Consider the following 23664-nt stretch of genomic DNA (forward strand, 5'->3'; position numbering starts at 1 on the left):
ATGTGCAAGAGAGCGTCGCTTTTTACACATGTTCTCTCTGATACGACTCCTGTAGTCTCACTCTCGTGCGCTGATACATGAACGAACAACTTCGATTCCCTACAGGGGTGCGGTATGCGTGCATATATATATATATAATATATGCGTGTGTTGGTGGGTGTATATCGGCCCTCTGCACTCTGAGCCTGAGCCAGAACTACTTCCACGGTCCGATCCTTTCCTCATTGGGGAAGCTGACCGGGCTCGTGAGCCTGGACCTAAGCAACATGCTCATTCGACGGCGGGGACGGCAGCCTCACGGGGGCCATCCCGGCGTCCTTTGAGAACCTGGCCACCTTGCAGGAGCTGGACGTCTCCTACAACAAGCTGACAGGCGCTCTGCCTCCCTCGATAGGCGGGATGGCCAGCCTGCAGCACATCCGCATCTTCAGCAACTCCATCGGGGGTCCCATCCCTGCCTCCTTCGGCTAGCTCTCCAACCTCGTCAATGCTGACCTCGCCTACAACCGCCTCTCGGGCCAGGTACCCGACGCCTTCACCTCCAACCTCACCAGCCTCTTCTTCCTGTTCTTGGACCACAACCGCATCACGGGCCTGCCCAAGCCCGGGGGGGGGGGGGTGTGTCGGCCTTCACTTCCGGGTTAGAGAGAACATATCAAAGGAGTCGTGTATCAGAGATTACATTGTCGCTTTTTACACATGTATCAGAGAGCGTATTAGTTATACCTAGTGGAGCAGGGCAGGACAGCGCTGATGGTGTCGGCGTTCGCTTTTGGGTGGAGGTGGCAGCTGTAGCGCTTAGCTTGGCGATGCGGTGGTTCCCGAGACCCAAGAAGGATCGATCGCCTCCATGGTTCGATTGCCGATCGGGCAGCAGCAGCTCCCCGGTTCGATTGCCTCCACCATTCGCCCCAATCGGGCAGCAGCTGGCGGGCGCGGCGATGGCGGACAAGCTGTTTGTAAACGAGCTAGTGATTCGATGGCGGACAAGCTGTTTCCCTCCTCTACACTAAGGGCATCGATCCGTTGGTGGGAATTAATTAGAGGTTAGGTAGGGAATTTATTAGAGGGTAGGTAACAATAGTGGAACTAGAATCAAACTTTGTTCCTATTTCACACACATCCACTTTTTCTCTCGGTGATGTATTTTGATTGGTGTAATTCAATTTTCTCTATCGTATCTTTGATAACTATATTGCATTAGATGTATCCTCATCACCAAATTGCATTGTACTTTTGATAATTGTAAGTTAGACAAGTTTTTAGCCCCCACAAGCCAACAAGTGTGAGTTATGAATAGACTTGGAATGGTGCTCTATCTAATCTTGGCTAGATGTGGGTGGTTACGAGATAGACTTGGAATGGTGCTTTGTTGGTTAGACATACTAGGCTAGTAATCAATAATTTAGAAAAGGGACAATTGCTTCAAGCAATACAATACTTTAACTTATTTTATTGTGTATTTTTGCACTTTTCCAAGGACAAGTAATCAAAACAAGGAGTGTTGAGTTTATGCCTCTCCATTTATCATTGTTGTTGTTGCTAGTTGGGGGGATATGGTTCACTTATTCAATTTTTATACAAGATCTATTCCTTGGGGTAAGTCCATGCAAGTTTTTGACTCATAATTATTTGTTTCTACAAATACATACATGCCCAAATGTTTAGGTAGTCCAAATGTTTAGGTAGCCAAATGTTTAGGTAGTCAGTTACAAAGAATGACATCACTGACATATTGAACCATACATAGCTAGCTTTAACATTCAAAACATACCTAAGGTGGTACTTCAGGTATGCCATCTTATTATCTCTTCTGATTTAGCTAGATAAGGTAGAAGAAACTCCAAATGTTGTTTAGAACCAACTCCAAATCATCCAAAAAATGTAGTATTAAGACAATTTTAGAGTGGAAGTGAAAGTCTTAAAAATGCAACATGGTGTGAAAATCATAAACCAGCTAAGTCATCATTACTTAGTGCTCCTTAATGCCCATTAAAATGTGATCCTGATTCAACTACCAATTTCAGTATAGCTGAATCTACTAATCTATGAAGTATACTCCTAGCAGTTAAATTCAGCTTGCACAATATGCTTGGAAGTTTTAAAAATGTGGCACCTCTTGAAAATCATAAAGCAGCTAGGATACTAATGCTTAATGCTCCTTAGAAGGTGATCTTGATTCAGAGTAGCAAATTTAGTCGCTAAATCCATTGATCTATGAGGAATTATCTGGGCACATAAGTTCAACTTGCACAATATGCTCACATCGACATTATGGCTTTTTTTGTGACATTAACATGGTTTCCTGTCTCTCAAGGTATTGATTCTCATATTTAAATCGATCATAACATTGATTTGTGTAGCTAATGCAAGCAGATTCTGAATGAAGCACAAACGATTGCATGGAAACCACGAATTAACCGAGACATAGAGGAAATGATACTTCTTCCGAATCAAGCATGTCTATGACACTTTGTTCAAGAAATATCAACAAAGATAAGCGTGATCGGGCAAAGCAAGAGAGCATACCTGAGCGAGTCAAGCTTCACCAGCTTTGCGCTCCTCTGGACTAGGACTGAGGACCAGTTGAAGCACGAAAGCAAGAGTAGGGAAATCCATGGACGCAATGCCCGTAAAGGCCACCGATCCTTTGTATGCACTGATGAAGCCTTCAATCAGAAACTTCCTCTCATGAATGTCGATGAGGAAGGAGGTTGCTTCCTTAATGGTGCCTTGTGCTGTCGGCTAGCTATGGTGTCTCGAAGCAGTTTACAATGCCGCAGATAATGCAAAGCCTAGTAATGTCATCGAAGGCCTCCATTTCTCATCTAACCATGGTTGGGTTAATTGTTCCTCACACTTGCTTATAAACAAGGGTGCAAGTGGTGCACTGCATGCATTGAAACATTTTTTAGAGCCACTTAGGGTAATAGATAGGACACGACACACACATGTAAATTCTACCTTCACTAGCCTTGGAGTTGAATTTATACCATGTGTGGCCGACACATATTAACTAGTGCAACTTGATAGTCAACATGTATAGAGCTGATGGAGTACCCTGTATAATTGAGGGTACCCCATAAACTTGGTGGAGCTCATAGAAGCTATCAATTGGAGATTGATCAATAAGACCTTCTCTATTCTCCTTTTATGTTCTCTCTCTACACACAAAAGCTCTAGTCAAGTTGATGAATTGGGCTTGAGTGTTGTGACTATAATGACCTAAAGCTTTCACAACACACTCACAAGTCCACATCCATGGGCACGACATGGCTCTAAGGGAGTTGATATAAATTGAATATCCCCTTTATTGCAACAATGCCATGGTACATTAAGCTAGATACATATGAGCCTTGTAGCAAAATTTATATCCAAATTGGTTCTTACAAGCCTATATTTAATACCACACAATAGCTAAATACTAAAACCAAAAACCAATTTCTAGGGGGAGAAGGGTTGCCACATTTATTGTGGGTTTGGAAACTTCTCTCAAAATGTTCACCCAAGGAATGGCTAACATCCAAGGCACACCCCTTTTTGGTCTTCCTTCTACCACCTAGTGTGAATCTAGCCTTAGTTTGCGTTTTTACCCATAACATGATTGACAAGGTCCCATATCAAATCGATATTGTATGCCTTAGTGGAGGAACTTTCAAAATCGACTCTATTTTGTGTGTTCTAAAACGGGCTCCAAGTTGTAGCTACTATGTGGTCTGTTTTTTGCATAACATTGATGGCACTTCATCTTTTAATCTTTCCCTGTTATTCATTTCAAGCTTTAAGTTTTTCCAACCTCACTTATGATTTGAAAAGTTGTGTGAAAGTAATTCACTCAATTCTTATGCAAGACTTAGAAGAGGCTATGGGGGAACCAATACAAGTCACAAACTTGGGCCCCCTTACTCTAATGGAGAGGACTAAAAGGGCACTTAGGTAACTTCCAAGTTAGCCCATAAAAACAACTTTACAAAGCAGATGCAAAAACATTCAACTTAATGACTATCAGTAAAAGAGTATTAAGCTAACTTCTAATTTATGGAGTTTTTTATATCTTGAGTGCTTTGCAATTTACCATGTTTTTTGACTATGTAGATAATAACTTAAGACCTTATCATATGATTCATCATAAAAGGCGTCAAATTTTCCATTTATGTACTTCATTTGACACTTGAAAACCTTCAAACTATTTTTTTTTGGGAGGGGGGGATTTTAAACGGTTTTTATCATATTGTGATTAAAAAATCATTGTCTCTAAATGTGCTAATTCCTTTTTTCAAATTTAGAATTTGCTTCACACTAAGCTCAAAAATTTCATGCAATTCAGGTGGCGCACAATAGCATTGCATTAGACAAGTTTAACGTGATTGCTTACTTTTAAGAAGTAAGTGAGTAATGAGAACTAAAAATGATGCAATTTTGTTCAAAGTGCACATAACTACTTGTGCTTTTATTTAAAAAAGAAAAGAAAACTAAAATATTTTTTAAAAACAAAGAACAAAACATAGATCTATACCAATAAACTTTGGGTTAACTTGATGCAACTCAATTACTTTACCATTAGTGCACAATAAGGGTTCAATACTCTTGAGGTATCATATTATCCAAGATTTTGCCTAGGGTTTTTAAGTGTTTCTATGTAAGAAACATGTAAAGAATACAAAAGATTCAAATTTAAAACACTATAGGGTGGAACAAACCCATAAGAAGAAAGTTGCAAACTCATTCTTATCAAGCAATATGCTTATATGTGTCATAAGCTCTATGGCACACAGAGCACATCTAATGGGCAAGCTAAACTATAAAAAGTAAACTAGGTTACTTCTAACTTCTTATTGTTGCTTATTTATGGGGGGCACGGCTCTTTTTGAAATGGGCTAGGAAGCAATACATGTGGGAATCCCTTTAGGTGTAGCTTTGCCCAACTAAAGCTTAGGGAATTTGCCTTGGGATATGTAAGGAAGAATATGTATGAAACAAGAGGGGTTTTATCCTGTAGTGGAGTTATAGAAAGTATAGATAGATCTTGGGGTTTTGAGAAAGGTGCAATATCTTTACTATATCCTTTTTATATAACCAACTAAACAATAAAAAAACTTGACACCAATCTCCATTCCTAAATGGTTAGAGCTTGAGGTTCCCAAACCTGACAAGTTCTTTTGAAGAGAAGGGAATTAAAGGAAACCTACGTAAACAAGCTTTCTTTTGCTCAGACTAATCACCACACCCTATAGAGCTTTGAAAAACTATCATATACACTTTTGTGAATGCATCTACACATTTGGTCTTTGCTTGCACAATGTTGTTATCGTTGCCATAGAATCAAGAGACCAAATGTTATCTTTATGGCATATGAAGCCTCTTGGTTACTCCATGTTGCACCTTCAAATCCAATCAGTCTATATGGATTCAACAATAAGATTGATTGCACTAAGAACATCTTAGTAATTGTTTGTAAATAGTTAAAGAGATGCAAATCGTAGTTTTGATTTCTACAACCAATCGTAATTGTAATAGCTTTAGTTATTAGGATATCCCAAGATGTTGGGCCTAACCTCCTGAAGGATGGTAGGTTACCATCCAATTCTTGACAATGATAGCCCACTGTTGTTGTGCATCCAACCTCTTCAGCAGTTGAAACACAAAGGAATATGATCCCTCTTTTGCTTTCGTTAATCCAAGTCCTCCTTTTGACCTCTCAACTATGACCAACTCCCATGCTACAACATGCCATCTATATTTGTTTCCTTGCTTTACTAGAGTTTTAGATGGTTCAAGGATAAGATCCAAGGCAAGGTTCACAGATGGTCCGATGAAAATTACTTAGTGGGGGACAAGCTTAATGTATTAGCACACATATAAAGTTTTAGCCAATTGACAAATATTAGCCACTAAAGGGGGACTTAATATGGGGTCATATCCCTAATGTATATGCTTATGTAATTTTGGGAAAAGCCCCCTCCCCTGTACTTACGTGATTCTATAAGTTGTCCATGTGAACTCCCCAAGTGTCTAGCCTATGCTTGCAGCTCTCCCTTCACTTCTCTCCTTCATGTTTGAGTCCATCTCCATTTTTACAGCCATCCTAACAAACTTGCAAATCTAAATTTCAAGTTGTCCACATTTGCATTGTCACCCCTCATGCCAATCTCATGAGTTAGGTGCCTCATTTTTTGAAGAAGTGTTGAACCTCCACATTATGTGCCTCAAAAGAGCATCCATCTCCATATATTCCCACATTACAAATTAGCCATCATTTATTTTGGAGAAGTAGCCATCTTGGATTTCAATAGTAGTACAATTGTGGCATGCAGACATGGAAATACAATAGTGCCCTCTGATTTCTATTATGATATTCTAATCATCTTTATGCTTACATTGTGCTTGCTCTCTACTTGTGGATGATGGTGTAAAAAAACTTATGGTGGAAATACAAACCCAGCATGTGAGGTTGTACAATGCATGAGAAGCCCAAGCTTAGTCTGCTGTGACACTCCCTTTGTCTTACTTTTAGAAGAAATTGTCCACCCTTCTATTGATTATTTGCTACAATCACTAGTTCTATTTAAATCACCCTCTTTTCACGGTTTCATCACCTTCTTCACCATGGTCTTCTTCTCGATACGTGTCCAGAATATCATTTGCCTCCCTTGAAAGACAATAGCAGCCCCTAGTCATGGTTCTCATGGGTCCACCATAATCTGTTCCTTCTTTGTTTATCCAAAAACAGGCCCCCTGTTTGTTTTGTTCAGTTGCATGTGGCATGATGATGCATACCTTCGGGGACTCCTCAGCGACCGATGTGGGTAACTGGGCTCTGCTCAGCGATCAGCAGAAGAAGAGCGCTTTACCCTTCGCTGGCAAGCCGGGCCCTCTGGGAGGCCGCTTGTCGGACGGGCGCGTGTTTGTGGACTTTGTGGGTGAGGAGCTGGGATTGCCGGGCCTCTTGCATCCCATCCGCGAGGACGCTGCAGATTTTACCTATGGCGCAAGCTTCTCCGCGCTCGGGGCCGCCGCCCTTCCTGCAAGCGAGCTGCCTGCTGGTTTCACCGCCACCTCCTCCCTGGACAGCCAGGTGGAGCAGTTAAAGCAGCTGGTCTCACGGCGGTGCTCGGGCGCTGTTGAGGCCACCGCTTGCGTGGAGAACTATGTGGGGCGGGCCCTCGTCGTGCTGGACAGCATGGGCCTCGCGGAGGTCTACCATGCTGTGGTCCATGGCGGCATGAGCCTGTCTCAGGTCACCCGTGACTACATCCCCCGCATCGCCCAGCAGCTCGGCCGCGCCATCGAGCAGCTCATCCACGCAGGCGCAATGAGGTTCGTCATCCTGGCGCCCGACCTCAGCCGCCCTTGCCTTTCCCTCCTCTGCAAATACACCTCCGCACAGCGCACCGACGTCTTCTCCAAGCAAGATCAGCTCCTGAGGAACGTGGTACTTCAGCAACTGCAGCAACAGCACCCCGACGTCTTCTTCCTCATCTACGAGCAGTGGCTGGTGGCGCCCAAAATCAGGGAGTGCTTCGCCCACACGTGGACGCCCTGTTTAGGAGGAGATATTGCTCATTCTCCTTCTTCCTCATACGTGTGCCCAGACCCTGCCAACTACGTCTACTGGAACCCGCAGTTCCACCACACTGAGGCCTTCCATCAGGCACTCGCCGAGGTCTTTGTCAAGGGCGGCAACCATGGCTTGCCCGTCTACCACCCAGACGCCTTGCTGGGCACGGTGGGAGAGCTCGCAGCCATCCCCACGCAGAGTCTCCGGCTCGGCCTTGGCTGCGACTCCATCCTCGTCACCGGCCATCTCGCCTCCGAGCAAGCGCCCTACCGGTCAGGGCCTCTAGAGTCTAGACTATAATAGTGTTGCACGTGAATACTGTCAATACAGCGCGCCTACTTCATTTTAATCGGAGGAGAATTGTAGCCTATGGGATATTCTGATTATATTGTAATTGTATCGATTCATCAGTGCATACAAGTGTATAGAAGTTACTCATCCGTGATCATTCCAAGCATCTCCTCATATATTCATCTTAAACGAGTTGAGATTCTATTGCCATTATCCGCATGTGCGTGTGTTTGTGTGTTGCACTCTCCATCGTACAAAATGGATGAGAAAACAAGGAACTAAGTATTTCATCCATAGACATATTTGAAGCTCCCGCAGACTATAGCTCAGCTTTCAAGGCTAGTAGTACTGTACTTGTCTCAATGGTGTTGTGGGATTACTTTAAAATATGCATATGATTGACGAGATGAACTCATTACCTCGCAATCGTATGATGCAAACATCAAGAGGATAATCATGAGACTTGTAGTCCACAAACACATTGTTGATGTGACTTGGTTTTCAAGTGCTCAATCTATTATTTCTTAGCTTGCTATCAAGCTACTCTTCAACCATGTGGATGAGTTCTACCTTTTGATAAATAATGTGATCAAAGCCTTTATCATCATTTAGAATAAATGAAAAAGGTATTGTTACCACTACAAGGGAATGGGGCAATAGCGACACCGATTGCCGTCGCAATTGGCGTCGCTATATGCATTTGCGACGCATATAGCGACGCAAATAGCGACGCCGCAGGGAAAAAAAGCGCGGCCGAAACCAGAGCACCGTTTTCATTTTCTTTTCTTCGCCTTTTGAGAGCGAGAGCGAGGGAGAGAGCGAGGGAGAGAGCCAAGGCTTTGTGAGAGAAGAGGAGGAAGAGACTTGCTGCCGCCGCCGCCGCCGTCATTGTTCGCGAAGGAGAGGAGGAGCCCTCGTTGCAAAGAGAAGCCGCCCACGCTCGCCATATCTCATTGGTGAGTCTCCCTCTCTCTTTCTTTTACTTGTTGAAGGTTTAAATCGTTCTCTTTTGTTTGTTTAGGAGAGGAAATGAAAGAGAAGGAGAGGGAGAGGGAGAGAGAGGGAGAGAAAGAGAGGGAGAGGGAGAGAAAGAGAGGGAGAGTGCATTCTCTCTCTCTCTCTCCCTTTTGCTTGTTTAATGTTTAAATTACTTTCTTTTTTGCTTGTTTAGGAGAGGAAACGAGAAAGTAAGAGAGAAAGAGAGGGAGAGGGAGAGGGAGAGGGAAAGAAAGAGAAAGAGAAAGAAAGAGAAAGAGAAATAGAGGGAGAGGGAGAGGGAGAGGGAGGGGGAGGAAATAGGAGAGGGAGAGAAAGAGAAAGAGAGGGAGAAGGAGGGAGAGTGCATTCTATCTCTCCCTCCCTCTCCCTTTTGCTTGTTTAATGTTTGAATCACTTTATTTTTTGCTTGTTTAGGAGAGGAAATGAGAGAGAAAGAGAGCGAGAGGGAGAGGGAGGGGAAGGAAATGAGAGAGGGATAGAAAGAGAAAGAGAGGAAGAGTGCATTGTATCTCTCCCTCTCCCTTTTACTTGGAGGATGTTTAAATCACTTTTTTTTTGCTTGTTTAGGAAATGAGAGAGAAAGAGAGATAGAGAGGGAGAGGGAGAAAAAGAGAAAGAGAGGGAGAGGGAGAGGGAGAGGGAGAGGGAGGGGGAGGGGAAGGAAATGAGAGAGGGAGAGAAAGAGGGAGGGGGAGGGAGAGGGAGCGAGGGAGAGGGAGAGGGAGAGGGAGAAAGAGGGAGGGAGAGGGAGAGGGAGGGGGAGGGAGGAAATGAGATCGAGAGGGAGAGGGTGAGAGAAAGAGAGGAAGAGAGGGAGAGGGAAGGGAAGGAAATTTAAGATAATATACATATTGATAATGGTGTGCAATGTGCTTTGCATACGGCCACGTACTTCATCAAAATGAACCCAAAATTATTGTTATAGAAGAAGAAACCCTTAAATTGAGTATAGGATAATTTCTCTCAGGTCTTATGACTATGAGTAGAATTGATTGAAATAAATTTTATTACTATAGTTATAAAATTTCATAGATGGCGCGCATTAATTTTAAAATGGATTACTTATACTCAAAGCCGAGATATAATAAAAAATTATCTACCGGGACAAACAAATCGTTGAGCATGATACAAGGCCGAGATATAACATCGGAAAATCTCTCGACTACTATATACAATGCAAGGTTTATGGTCAACTTGCAACTTGACGTACATCTCCATAAAGCTATCCATTTAAGCCTCGTTTGCTGTAATGTAGATAAGATGGCAAACGAAGAAGGTCCTATTGTTCAAGACCGCGAGTCGTATCTTAATCAGTGTGTCCCATGTCCTTGCTCTCAATGCAAGTTGGCAATTAGACGAAAACACCGATTGTCTATAGAACACGTACGACGATTTGGCGAGTTTCAATCTGAGATCATTGATCAGGCGATTGCAGATTTTCAGCAAACGGTAATTTGAAGTTAGCATTTTTCATGCATTGTACTCTCAAGCTAATTGAAAACCATACACAATAAGATTGGGTCTTGTTGGCAAATTTTGTATCCAGGGGGGTGATGTCTTGACCCAAGGGGGAGTGTACCCTTTGCGGCCAATTAGAAGAGTTCGTGGACGTGCGATGGATGGATTGCAGGAGCCAATCGACCACTCGCAAGGCCCATCTATACCGTCAATGCCAGAGGAGACAGACAACCTTCCCGACTTGCCTACAATCTTGGAGCCTGAGATGGAGGCAATGATCGATGCATTGATTCCCATGGATGTTGAGACATCTGACCCGCTTAGAGAGGAAGCATCCATACCATTATATGATGGGTTCCGAGTATCTCGGTTGAAGACATTGCTTGCACTCTTAAGTGTGCAAGCAAAATACGGTTGGAGCGATACGAGTGTGACAGAGTTATTCAGGTACCTTGCACACAGACTTCATTGTTTTTTTTTAAAACAGTATTATTGCAAACATGGATGGATTTTTCAAGGTGTTTTAAGATTTTTTCAGGTTATTGAAATATCATATATTGCCACCTGCAAACACCATGCCTGAGTCTCGTGATGATGCGCAACATGTTTTACGGAAGCTTGGCATGGACTACAATAACATCCATGCATGTATCAACGATTGCATATTGTTTCGAGATGAATACCAGACTATGGAGACATATCCAAAGTGTGGTGCTCACAGGTATCGACAGGACTTGCAAGGGCAGACCATCCCTCAAAAAGTCCTCAGACACTTTCCGCTCATCCCCCGCATAAACCACATGTTTCGCATGTCTGCCATGGCAAGCTTGACAACGTGGCATGTGCAGAATAGGTCCATGGATGGAGTGCAACGAATATCTGTCACAACTCTATAGAAACAGAATTTGTATCCTTTTTCATTAATTTATCTATATAATGATTTATTAAATTTATTTTCTTTGCACTAATTAGATATAAAGAAAAGTGCATTGGAGCTGGCCACTGATGAGTGGTCACAGGTTATGGTGGACCCACATGGTGGGTTAGAGAAAAGATAGTTCACACTTCCACCTATATGACCCGATTGGGCGTCTGTGACTAGTACTCACGCATATCAGGGTTAGACTCGCACACAGAAAGGATTGATGCCTTGAAGTGTGGGCTAGATCCACCAGAACAGATAGTTACAATCAACAAAAGGGCATGATCATGAAATGCTTGTATAATGTGCATGTGTGGGCTGAAAGCTTGAAATGCACATTTCTTTGCATAGAAAAGTCACATGAAGATTCGGATACCATTTTTGCGATGTACACGGAAAAAGCTTTCATATGATACCCATATTGGGGGGGTCCCTAAATTCTAGGAGATCCCTAAATTTTAGGAGGTCCCTAAATTTTAGGAGCCTCGAATTAGCCTAAAAATGCTAGTCCTAAAAAATAGGGCTGTCATTCTAAAAATAGTAAGTTCTGTACTCTGACTGTGCTTACTAAATTTGGTTGTTTCTATTCTTGACAGTATTCAACCCAAAAAGGAAGGCCATAAAGAAGAGACAAGTGTCAAGACACTTGTCACACAAGTTTCCAAGTGTCCCACCACTTGTCACATCTCATGACATGTGGCTGGACACTTGTCTTGTGCTACTCCACTTTCCCCTTTTGTACTAGCTCTCCCCTCTCCTATAAATAAGAGCTCGTTTTTCTTCATTGAGCATCATTTTTCTTTGCTGTAAACTCATGTACAGCACCCACAGATAGCCAGAAACTGGCCCCATCCATCCCCATCATCATCCCCCACTTCTCCATTATCAAATTCCTCCATATTCCCTCTTCTATCACTGCTGTTTTACAAGACAGCAAGCCTGTAAATTCATTACAGCACCTCCTTCTGGAGCTCTTTCTTCCATTTTAGCTACAAGAAGCAAGCTCTATCCCTGTACTGCTGATCAACGATGGGGAAAGGCTGAATTCCCCTTTTTCTTCTCTCATACTGTAAAGAAATCAGTTCTTATCATTGCATAATAGATAATGCATGTGTGTTTGTACATCTTTGCATGATCTTGTGAGAGTGAGAATTACTTCTTCTCACTCTCAGGTTGATTGTAACTGAGCTCTTCCCTAAGAGACTTGGGTTGAGCAGAAATACATTCCTTCGGGGGGGGGGGGGGGGGGGGGGTTTGCCCATCTTCAACCCTCAATCTTGTCTCCATTACTTTTACATTTTTATGGCTGTAATTTTGTGAGTAATTTTCATTTTCAGCTTTAAGTGTTCATTCTCTTTTCTATTAAATCTCAAAAACAAGCAAATATCATAATTGTTAAGCATACTACGTTGTTCGGGGCGTTTACAGTGGTATCAGAGCTTTGGCTCGGTCCTCACCCCCAACACTGGTAGTGCTTACAACTATAAGTTTGTTTGTTTTCAGTCCTTGCATTGAGTGCGTGAGCATATTTTTTTTTCTTTAGTCTCAATGGATCAATCGAGTGCTATCCTTCAAGCCATTCAAAGTCTTAGAGAGGAGAATCAGCAAATTCGTGAGCAACTTCTCAAACTAGAAAAAGTTGAGAATCCCAAAGAATTCAAGGAAAGAAGCCCATCTACTTCAAGGAGACAAAGCCATACCAATGAAAGGAGCCGATCAAGAAGTCCAACTACTTCTAAGAGGCAGTTCCATTCTACTTCAAGACAAAGAAAGAGATCGCGTCGAAGCTCATCCTCTTCTTCAAAGTCATCTGGCGCCTATTCTGATGGATCCTCTTCTAGTAATGAAGAGTCACACCCTTCTCGTGGAAGACCTCATCATCGTCAAAGGCGTCGACATTCTTCACCCTCGTCTCCATCTTCATCCCCATCAAGCACTTCATCATCTTCAACCTCAATATCCGAGCATGGACGAAGGCATAAGAAGAAGAAGAAGACTAAGTCACTATCTCAACTTGAAAAGAAGATCAAGTTCAGTATGTATGATGGTTCCCGAAATCCTGATCTTCTTCTGAAGTTTATTCGTCAATTTCAAATTTTGTATGGTCGTGACAAGTATAAAGAAAAAGAAAAGATTAAGTTTGCAGCTTTACATTTAACCGACTTAGCCCATACTTGGTGGACGGGGTTGGAATATGATCATGCTGCCCCAAAATCATGGCGGTCCTTTGTTCGCCTGATACAAAGCCAATTTCTTCCTGTTCATTTCAAAAGAGATGTAAAAATGGAATGGGATCGGCTTTGGCAAAGGAAAAATGAGTCACTTGGTGACTATACCAAGAGATTTTGGGAGCTACTTTTGAAGGTCCAACATTTCAAGAAGATCAGCAGTTCGGAAAAGCTTAGGAAGTTTCAAGGAGGTTTGCATTTTAAACTTCGTACTGCTCTTAATCATTATCATTGTTCTAGTCTCAGGGAACTCATTGACCATGCTGAGACATGGGAAATGGAGCACAATGGCAACAAATCATTCCAAAAGAATGATAAGAAGAGAGTAGCTGATAATGAGGAGTATTCAGCCCCAAATGAAGGACAAAAACAGTGGCAAAATCAGCCGTCAAATCAAAAGAAGATGAAGCCCTATGCACCTCCTAATGCTCCTCAATTTCGCTCCAATCTATACCCACAAGCAAAGCAATTTTCCGAAGAAGAAAAGCAACGCTTCATGAAAGAAGGGAAGTGCTTTAAATGTGGACAAACAGGCCACATAGCGAAGCAATGTCCAAACAAGGGACAAAGCAAGGTTTCTGACAACAAGCCTAAGTCGCCAGTGAAAATCAATGCTATCAGTGATGTAGTTGCAAACACAACTCACACTCGAGAGACGCGCAAATTATTAAAAGCTTGGGGACAGTTGCAAGGTAAGCAAGCACTATTCTTGATAGATCTTGGGGCGAATGAAAATATTATTTCCTTGCAATTAGCTAAAGAGCTTGGATTAAAGAATGAAGAGATGGACACTCCGGTAGAAGTTCGCCAAGCTTTAAATGTTGATGAAGGTGACACAATGAAGACTGTGATACCCTACATTGGCAAGCTCAAGTTTCAAATTCAAGGCTACAGTGACGAAGATACCTTCTGTATCGGAGACCTTGATGGTTGCGATGTGATTCTTGGCATGCCCTGGAATCATAGAATAGATTCAACCATCTTCTCTCAGAAAAAGAAGGTAGAACTCACCAACAAAGGCAAGAAGTACAAGATCCAAGCTGGAGTTTCTGGAGACACCATACCTATGGTAAGCCATATGCAAGTCTCTAGAGCAATTAAGGATTGTGTTCAATGTTGTCTGCTTTATGTCACTGATGTAAAAGATAATATGAATGCTGAAAACCAAGAGCAACTTCAGCTCTTGGAAAAGTATAAAGATTGCTTTTTGGAAGATCTTCCTTATCAGCTTCCCCCAGAAAGGCCAGAAGACCATCATATTGATATTATCCCGGGCAGTTCTCCTCCTAATATAGCACCATACCGTGTGAGCCGTCCTCAACAAGAAGAAATCAGAAAGCAAGTCGAAGACCTACTCAACCGTGGGCTAATTAGGCCAAGTAGCTCACCATTTTGTTCACCGGTTCTTCTTGTTCAAAAGAAAGATGGCACATTCAGGATGTGCATTGATTATCGAGCCCTCAACAAAATCACCGTGAAGAATTGGTTTCCTATTCCCAGAATTGACGACATTTTGGATCGTCTAGGAGGCTCAAAGGTTTTCAGCCGCATTGATTTAAAGAGTGGTTATCATCAAATTAGGGTAATACCACAAGATGTACACAAAACTGCTTTCCGCACTTCATACGGTCTTTATGAATTCTTGGTGGTTCCTTTCGGATTAACCAATGCACCAGCCACCTTTAATCGAATGATGGAGCGCATCTTTAGAGAGCATTGACAATATGTCGGTACTTTCTTTGATGATATTCTTGTCTTTAGCAAGAATGAAGAGGAGCATCATCAACACTTGGAAATTGTTCTACAATTACTACAACAAAATCAACTCTTGGTAAATGGTAAAAAGAGTGAATTTTTCATGCATAAAATAAATTACCTTGGGCATGTCATCTCTTTTGAAGGGATTCAGATGGATCCTGAAAAGATCAGGATAATCCAAGAATGGCCTCATCTTCGTGATGTACATGAGGTGCGATCGTTTCTTGGCTTATGTTCTTATTACCGCCGCTTCATCAAGCATTTTGCACATATGGCTTCTCCACTTCATGACCTTACAAAGAAGAAGATCTCTTTCCAATGGAAGGAAAAAGAGAAGGCAGCCTTCACAAGGCTGAAAACAGCTCTTACTTCTGGACCTGTTCTTATCATTCCAGATCTGGTAAAACCATTTGTGGTGGAAGCAGATGCTTGCGGTGATTGTATTGGTGCAGTGCTAAATCAAGAAGGCCATGCCGTAGCCTTTGAAAGCCGCCGTCTAAATGATGTGGAGAAAAGGTATGACATTTATGAAAAGGAGCTCTTAGCAGTGGTTCATGCTTTGAAGATATGGAAACCTCTCTTTCTCTTTCTTTCCCTCTCCCTCTCCCTCTCCCTCTCCCTCTCTTTCTCTCTTACTCTCTCGTTTCCTCTCCTAAACAAGCAAAAAAGAAAGTAATTTAAACATTAAACAAGCAAAAGGGAGAGAGAGAGAGAGAATGCACTCTCCCTCTCCCTCTCCCTCTCCCTCTCTTTCTCTCCCTCTCTCTCCCTCTCCCTCTCCCTCTCCCTCTCCTTCTCTTTCATTTCCTCTCCTAAACAAACAAAAGAGAATGATTTAAACCTTCAACAAGTAAAAGAAAGAGAGAGGGAGACTCACCAATGAGATATGGAGAGCGTGGGCGGCTTCTCTTTGCAACGAGGGCTCCTCCTCTCCTTCGCGAACAACGACAGTGGCGGTGGCGGCGGCGGCGGCGGCAGCAAGTCTCTTCCTCCTCTTCTCTCACAAAGCCTTGGCTCTCTCCCTCGCTCTCTCCCTCGCTCTCGCTCTCAAAAGGCGAAGAAAAGAAAATGAAAACGGCGCTCTAGTTTGGGCCGCGCTTTTTCCCTGCGGTGTCGCTATTTGCGTCGCTATTTGTGTCGCAAATGCGACGCAAATAGCGATGCATATAGCGACGCCAATAGCAATGCCTATAGCGACGCCGATATCCGCCGTCGCTAATCGGCGTCGCTATTGCCCCATTCCCTTGTAGTGGGAGATGCAATCATGTCCTTTCAATGCTCAAGTATGGTTCTCAATATGGGAGATAATGTTGATATTTGATCATAGCGCTTCCTTCAATGAAAGATTTTGTTACCAAACTGCAAGCAAAACCTACAAGTTCTTTCAAGATGCAAAATGGGACATGGCTGTACAAATGAGCAAGTTGTTTGTCCGTCAATTGGTCTTAACATATGGTATATAAGAACTAAAATATTGAGGGGATGTCCAAAGGAACTAAGTACGGGCTAGATGTGTTTTGAGGTGCATCCATCTAGTTTATGCACATGGAACTCGAATACATGCTACATTATTTCTAGCATGTCTTAAGCGACACACCAATCAATATTTGCAAACTTTGGAGAGATTACTAAGCAATGCTTATAACCATCTACATTGTCCCATACATCATTGAGAGAGAGAGAGAGAGAGAGAGAGAGAGAGTGTGTGTGTGTGTCCTACCTAAAACAAGAATCAAGGAACACCACTTGTAAGAATCTCCCAATAAACTAAAGACATGCCTTGTTGAGCTACAAAGAAAGGTGGAGCGGCTCAGGACATTCACTATATGTAAACCCTTACCATCAATGTGTTCAAGGCTAATTCAAAAACCACTTATATGTAAATTAATCGTGAATAAAAATACAGTCCTTTCTTATTCAACTTGTGAATATCCCCATTAGATGATACGTTCTAAATGTAGAAAAGGTCAAGAGAGCGATTTTTAAAAGTTCTTATGTTGAATATGCATGATATACTTATATTTTTTGAGTGACCCCCAAAGGATTGAAGCTAAAGCAATGTCATGACAACCAAGAAGACGAAAAGACAAAGTCTAAGAGGATGATAAAGAAATATTTCACAAGTGAAAAAGGTTCAAGAATTACCCCACACGAGAAGAAAGATATTATCTTAATATGAATTTCAACAAATTAAGTTATCTAACACACACACATATGTATATGTATATGTATATGTATATGTATGTATATATGTATCTATGCACATATATGCATGTACACACACAGAGAGATATGTATGTGTATGTGTATATGTATAGGAATATGTATATGTATATGTGGATGGAGAGAGAGAGAGAGAGAGAGAGAGAGAGAGAGAGAGAGAGAGAGAGAGAGAGAGAGAGAGAGAGAGAGAGAGAGAGAGAGAGAGAGAGAGAGAGAGAGAGAGAGAGAGAGAGAGAGAGAGAGAGAGAGAGAGAGAGAGAGAGAGAGAGAGAGAAAGAGAGAATGTGTATATGTGCATGTATGTGTGCAAATGTGCACATACATATGCTTATTTCAATTGCAAATATATTTTGAGTTTAAGCTTGGAGTTAGCAAAAGATTCAACTTCTTGTTTGAACACTCATTGTATGGACCTAAAAGTCATTTTGGATTTTCTTGTGAAAGTAACATGTCACTTGACTTTTTAGACATGATAGAAGTGTGCATACTTCTTGATCATGTGCTTATGTTGGGGCTCAAATCATCATAAATCATTATGTATATAATCACTCTAAAGAGAAAATCTATTAGATACTCTTCTAATGATGTAATCATGTTGGAATATACAAAGGGACACAACACATGCCCCCTGCCCCCCACCCGAGCCCTTCCCTTGACCCCACCTACTAGCCCCTCATACCCCTAGCCATTCCCTAACCCCGCCCCCATCAACATCATCCACCCTCTTGCTCATCCCTTGATCCCCCCAATATGTATACCATCGCCCACTCCCCTTGAAAAAACCTGGCCCTCTCCCCTCATCAACATTGTCCACCTACGTGCTCATCCCTTGATCCCCACCTGTCCACCCCCAACACCCACCTATCCACACCCTTTGCATATCTCTCACATTCCCCCAATACCCCAAATGTCCAACCCCCCTATGACTCTTTATCCCCATACTCATGGCTCAACCTCCTACTTGCCTTGCAAATCTTACCTCCCCCCCTCTTGTTTACACATCTCCTAATGCACCATTCCCCATAGCATACTCACCCACCGACCTGCCACCATGCATCTAGCTGCCCACTCTCAACTCTCATCAAGCAAAGCTACACACCGCCTCCCAACCAAAAAATAAAAGTAAACAAAATAATAACAAAAAGGGGGAAAAAAGGGAAGAAAGAAAGAAAGCAAAAATAGGGGAACCACAAAAAAAGTAGTAAGAAAAGAAACAACCCTCTTCTCCCATTTACTCACCCTTAGCATCCGTCTCACTTATCACCCCCGTCCTTAGCAATTGTCTCCACTCTCCTAGTTCAAATCATTACCACCCTCAACATCAACCAAGTCCACCATTTCCCAAGCCAAATAAAGAAGATATAGTAAAGCCTCAATGCTAACCTCATGTCGATTAGGTCCAACCTTTCCCTAGCAAAAGGAATAAGATAGAGTAAAGCCAAAGTCACAATGCCTAATCTTCAATAGCCATGGTAGACTCCTAGACTTTAGCAACCATGGTGGACTCCAAGACTTCATTAATACAAGGAGTTTCTCTTCAACTCTTCTCCACATGTCCAACAGAGTATCAATGATTACACTAGGCTATAGCAACCACAAAAACAAATCTCTCAAGATTTACCATGATACCTCTAAGAAATTTGATGTAGGTTGTGATTGAGTCTAGCTCAACTAGAGATGATCAACAAATCCTCTAACAATCAAAACCCCTTAGATATCTCTACCACAACTCTTTTCATTGACACATTGGAATAGCCTCTTCTATGCCATATGCATTTATGTTTTCTTTGCTCTTGTCCCTTCATAGTGTTTTTATGAAATCACTCCATGCCTAACTCAAATCAGTCATAACCTCTACCTCTCACATATTTTTCTTTGCACTCACCTACCCCAGCACCACCATGTCAACATCTCCTTGATCGCCACCATTTTATGCCATCCCTGAGAGCAGATTTTTGGAGCCGAATTTAATGTGAGAAAGTGCCCGAGAGGCATAAAATACCAAATTTTAATGGAAAATGAAACGGTTGCGGATCAAGGAGCTGGAGTTTTTCTATATAGAGTTCAATGCTAGGAATGGAAACAAGTCTTAGTTCGTCAATCGGAGTCTATTTGACCCCTCATTTAATCCGTGCAAGGTTTGGTATTCTAAAGAAGCTAATTGATTCAAAATCCAAAAAGTGTGCGACAGAGGCTAGATCAATAGATTTTGATGTTAAGAAGCCAATTGTCTAGTTGGATCGCGATTTCAAAGCCGTTTGCACACTCAATGGAGGTGAAACCACTTGCTGATAACATACGAGAAGTAAATCGATAATTTGAAAAATGCATGCAAATGACATGAAATGAAATGTAAATTATTTAAAAAAACTCAAATTTGTAGCCAACAAGAGGGGGGGGGGGGGGGCAAATTTTTATGTGCCTCATCATGCCTCAAATTTGTGCCTCTTCTTAGGGGCTGGGAAGATTGAGGAATGATGTCATGGATTTGATCTACATAGAGAGAGCTCCATTTTGATTGTATTCCCACGCGATATGGTGCAATGAATGCAATTGTTGATTTCTAGTATTTTTCTCTCCTCTGTATAGCCCGCTTGTATGCATACTCTATGAGAGAGGGGGATGGGTCATGTGATGAGATATTTTGGTCATGGGATGATGCTAGAGCCTGAAGGGAGAATAGATCAATGTTGGAAGGAGTGTCAATGACTTTTGGGAAGCATCAGTGGGCCTCCAAACACAAGATGCGTATAATATAAAGTGTGGTTCTATGAGTAAGTCATAAATTTAACCATTTTATGATAAATTCCATTGGTAAATGGTTGTGTTTAGTTGTCAATGCAGTGATCTATCAGAAATGTTAAGAAAATCAATAAAAATAAATCATCTAATAATTTCTTTATAAACACGCAAAATCCGCAACATTGCAGTTTTAACTAAAATAATGTGGTTTTGTCGTGTGTATGGTGTTCGCGTGGGATGAAATGTGATATAAAAATAATTCTTAGTAAGCTTAATCAGTCCAAATTATTAAATAAAAATAAAAATATTAATAAATAAATAAATAGAGAAAAATATAAAAAATGAAAAAAAATTGGGTTTTTTGCATCCAAAAAATAGAAAAAAAGTACATTTGTATTTGTGCATGTATGATAAGGCTGAGGCATCAGGTTTATCCTATCTTTATGGTAAAGTTGACATTAACTACTTTTATAAAGAAAAAATACATAAAAAATGCTCTCTAAACCTGCCATCGAAGCGCACAACTTTAAGCGATAGGGAGAAGGGGGGTGTTAAGGGTTGATAATACCCTGAATTCTGATGTTTTTTTAATCCATGGCATATATGACACGTGTGGTTTAAAATTAAGAGGATCAAGCAATATGAGCATGCTCTCGATGGTGCTGGCACTATACAATGCAACAATCTCGTTTAGGGTAAAGGCATGAAAATAAATGTTTTTGAACCCTCAAAATGCTAGTCGTTGATGAAAGAAATATTTGAGCATTATAAACCATTCAAATTGCATTGCATACAACACATGGTATCATGATGCATAGCATTTATTTTCATGAACAATGACCTACATCGAGGAGCTGAGGTACCCTAAGCTGTAGAGTTAGTGGTTTGTTTCTTTGGGGATTATTTGGTGAGGAATATAATATATATCCTGGAATGACTAATTAAAAGAGTGGAGCATGTATCGTATGTGTTCTATGTATGAGCGGTGCATCTTGGGGCCAATCCTCGAGATGTAGGAGAGTCATAGTGGGGTTGCAGCAATCCACTGAGGGGTGCTTCCTTTGTCTGTGCTCACATGGTGTATTACACCAATATGTGTAGGGGCTCCCTTTGAGGAGTGTAGGAAGGGTTATCCATTGGATTACAATCCATACAAACACAAAGTTCTATATTAGAGGTTAGGGTAGTATACCCCTTAGATGCTCCTGGCTACAAGGCTAAGGGGTTTGGGTGTGTAGTAGAGGCCTGGCTAGTACCATAGAGCTAGTATCGGGCCCGTTTTAGGTCTCAAAAATCCCCTAGATAATCTTTGAGTGAAATTATTTCATCAACCTAATGCCTCTTCATCACAACTCCTCCATTTTATGGCCACCACCTTTTAAAGTCCATTTGATGAATCAGTGTCTATGTGCAAGTTTGTCCACTACTACCTCTACTTTTGCAATGGAAGTAGCCATGTCAGACATCTCACCATAGAGGATGGAGCCAAAGCATTTTTTGCACCCTAACATGCTTGCCCTTTCCCTTGCGTGCCTTCATAGCGTGGGTATTATAGGCTCACTTAAAGAGATATTTGCAAAATGCATGTTCAAACTATGACCCCACCACATTCCATTAGGCGTGTTTTTTGACAGATCTCCTCCAAGAATGCCCCTTATTCCTCCTATATTTAATTTTCCAAGTACCACATCACAACCACCTCATAAGCGTTTTTGACTAAGAATAGTTGAAAGGAGTATTGATGTAGCTAAAAGGAGCCTACTTGTTGCACATATGACAAAGAAGTCTTGCTATAGGTTCCATGAGAGCCCTAGCATCACTGATAACTACCTTCTCCTTGACCCTTTTACCAGTGTAAACTTCTTCATACATAACTAGTTCACCCTCGTCATCCTACTACCCATACAACAATTAGATCAATCAAAGTTGACTTCTAAACCAGATTTTTAGTTGTATGCTATGCTAAATGAGGACATTTCACCTAGTGGTGGTCATAACTCAGACTTGACTCACCTTGTATAGTGCAATTGGTTCTACTTGGTTAGCCCTACTTGCTCATAGTCTGGCACTTCAAAGTACTCAAGTTTGATTGTAGTCTATATTGACTATTCCATCAATGAGCAATGTAGGTGCTTCTTTAGCTTAGAATCCATGATTTGGTCTATCGTAGGTCCATCAATATCAAAACCAATTTTGTAATTTCATTGTGTAAGGCTTCTCCCTTGGATTTGCATTGTGTGTAAGAACTTTCAATGTCTACTTCATGAGAAGATTCATTGCTCCTATAGTTTAGAGTATGGATCTCATCTAGAGGCCCAATCATAGAGGAGGTTTAGATCATGCATCTTGGTCCATTGCCATTTTTGAGCATCGAAAAGTATCTCTAGAGATTTCACATTTATGGTAGGGTTGTATCCACAATTCCCTCTTCAAAAACTCTGGGATTCTCACTAAGTTGTAGTTTGTTTGTAGGTACTTGATAGGTCATGCAAGGAGTCGTGTTTGCACTTCTAACCAATGTGCAGATTGTATTGAAGGTAGGGTAAAGTTCAAGGTGTCTACCACTTTGTCTTGCTTTTTTGTATTGCTTGCTCCATTAGTAACTCATCTTTAGAAGTCATCCTCATCATTCAAAAAGGGCAAGGCAATGGTTGCAAGAATGTGAATCCAATCTTGCATTTCAACAAGGATAAGGAATGTATTGTATGAGAAAATAATAATTTAACATATTTTAGAATATCCTCTTAGCATAGGTGATATAGCATCTAAATCACTCGGGTAGGCCAATCATACATACATGTATGTACCACATGGGTTCAACATAAGGGATTTTTAAAATATCATTTTTACACATTTTTTACATATAGAAGGGTCCCATATAAAGGGGTTAATTATAGATTGAATAGAAAAGGGTTATATTTTATTAAGGAAAAATTCACCGATAAAGATATTTATAAACATGCCTTGAAGGCACGTGATATAGAGGGTATGCATATAGTGAATTACCTGAGCTAAATCAATTGATGAGGACCTCCATGTGTCCATATCATGTGTTTGTTTTACTTTGCACTTTTAGAAATCAATGATTGATATTGCGTGTATGTGTGTTACAAGAAAGCTATAGAAAAATATAGAATAACATACATTACAAGATAAGGCATATTCCAAACTGGTTCAATCTTGGTGCATTTTGTTAGATAATGTAGAAATTTACATTGAGTTTACAAAAGGGCCTTTGAGGCGTGATTGATGAGATGCCATGATTGAATAAATAAATAAATGAAAGAAACTTAGTAATCAAAATGATATGAAGAGGTTGCACCTAGTACCTATATCCACACAAAAGAAGAAGGTTAGGACCTTGCAAAAACTAATGTGTATTGCAAGTTTAGGGGCACAACCTGGTTTTCATCTCCTTCATTATATCCAATCAAATACCTTGTTTTAGATACATCATACTAGCTCAACCTTTGTAACTTACTTAC

The 23664-nt window shown here is 41.3% G+C and overlaps 1 protein-coding gene across 1 annotated transcript; it reads left to right on the forward strand.

Moving 5' to 3' along the window:
- The first annotated feature begins 6763 nt into the window (after window positions 1–6763).
- LOC148021311 (acetylajmalan esterase 2-like) lies at window positions 6764–7858 on the forward strand. The gene has a single exon (XM_087698236.1). The coding sequence runs from the start codon at window positions 6764–6766 to the stop codon at window positions 7856–7858; it is 1095 nt and encodes a 364-aa protein (XP_087554362.1).
- Window positions 7859–23664: the final 15806 nt, after the last annotated feature.

The sequence above is a fragment of the Lygodium microphyllum genome, chromosome 18, assembly GCF_053477565.2.
Source record: "Lygodium microphyllum isolate KBCC chromosome 18, Lygodium_microphyllum_v1.1.10, whole genome shotgun sequence".
Lineage (NCBI taxonomy): Eukaryota > Viridiplantae > Streptophyta > Polypodiopsida > Schizaeales > Lygodiaceae > Lygodium > Lygodium microphyllum.

Bases quoted from the DNA above. Each gene is read 5' to 3' on its own strand.
- LOC148021311 (XM_087698236.1), top strand. From the start codon at position 6,764: ATGATGATGCATACCTTCGGGGACTCCTCAGCGACCGATGTGGGTAAC.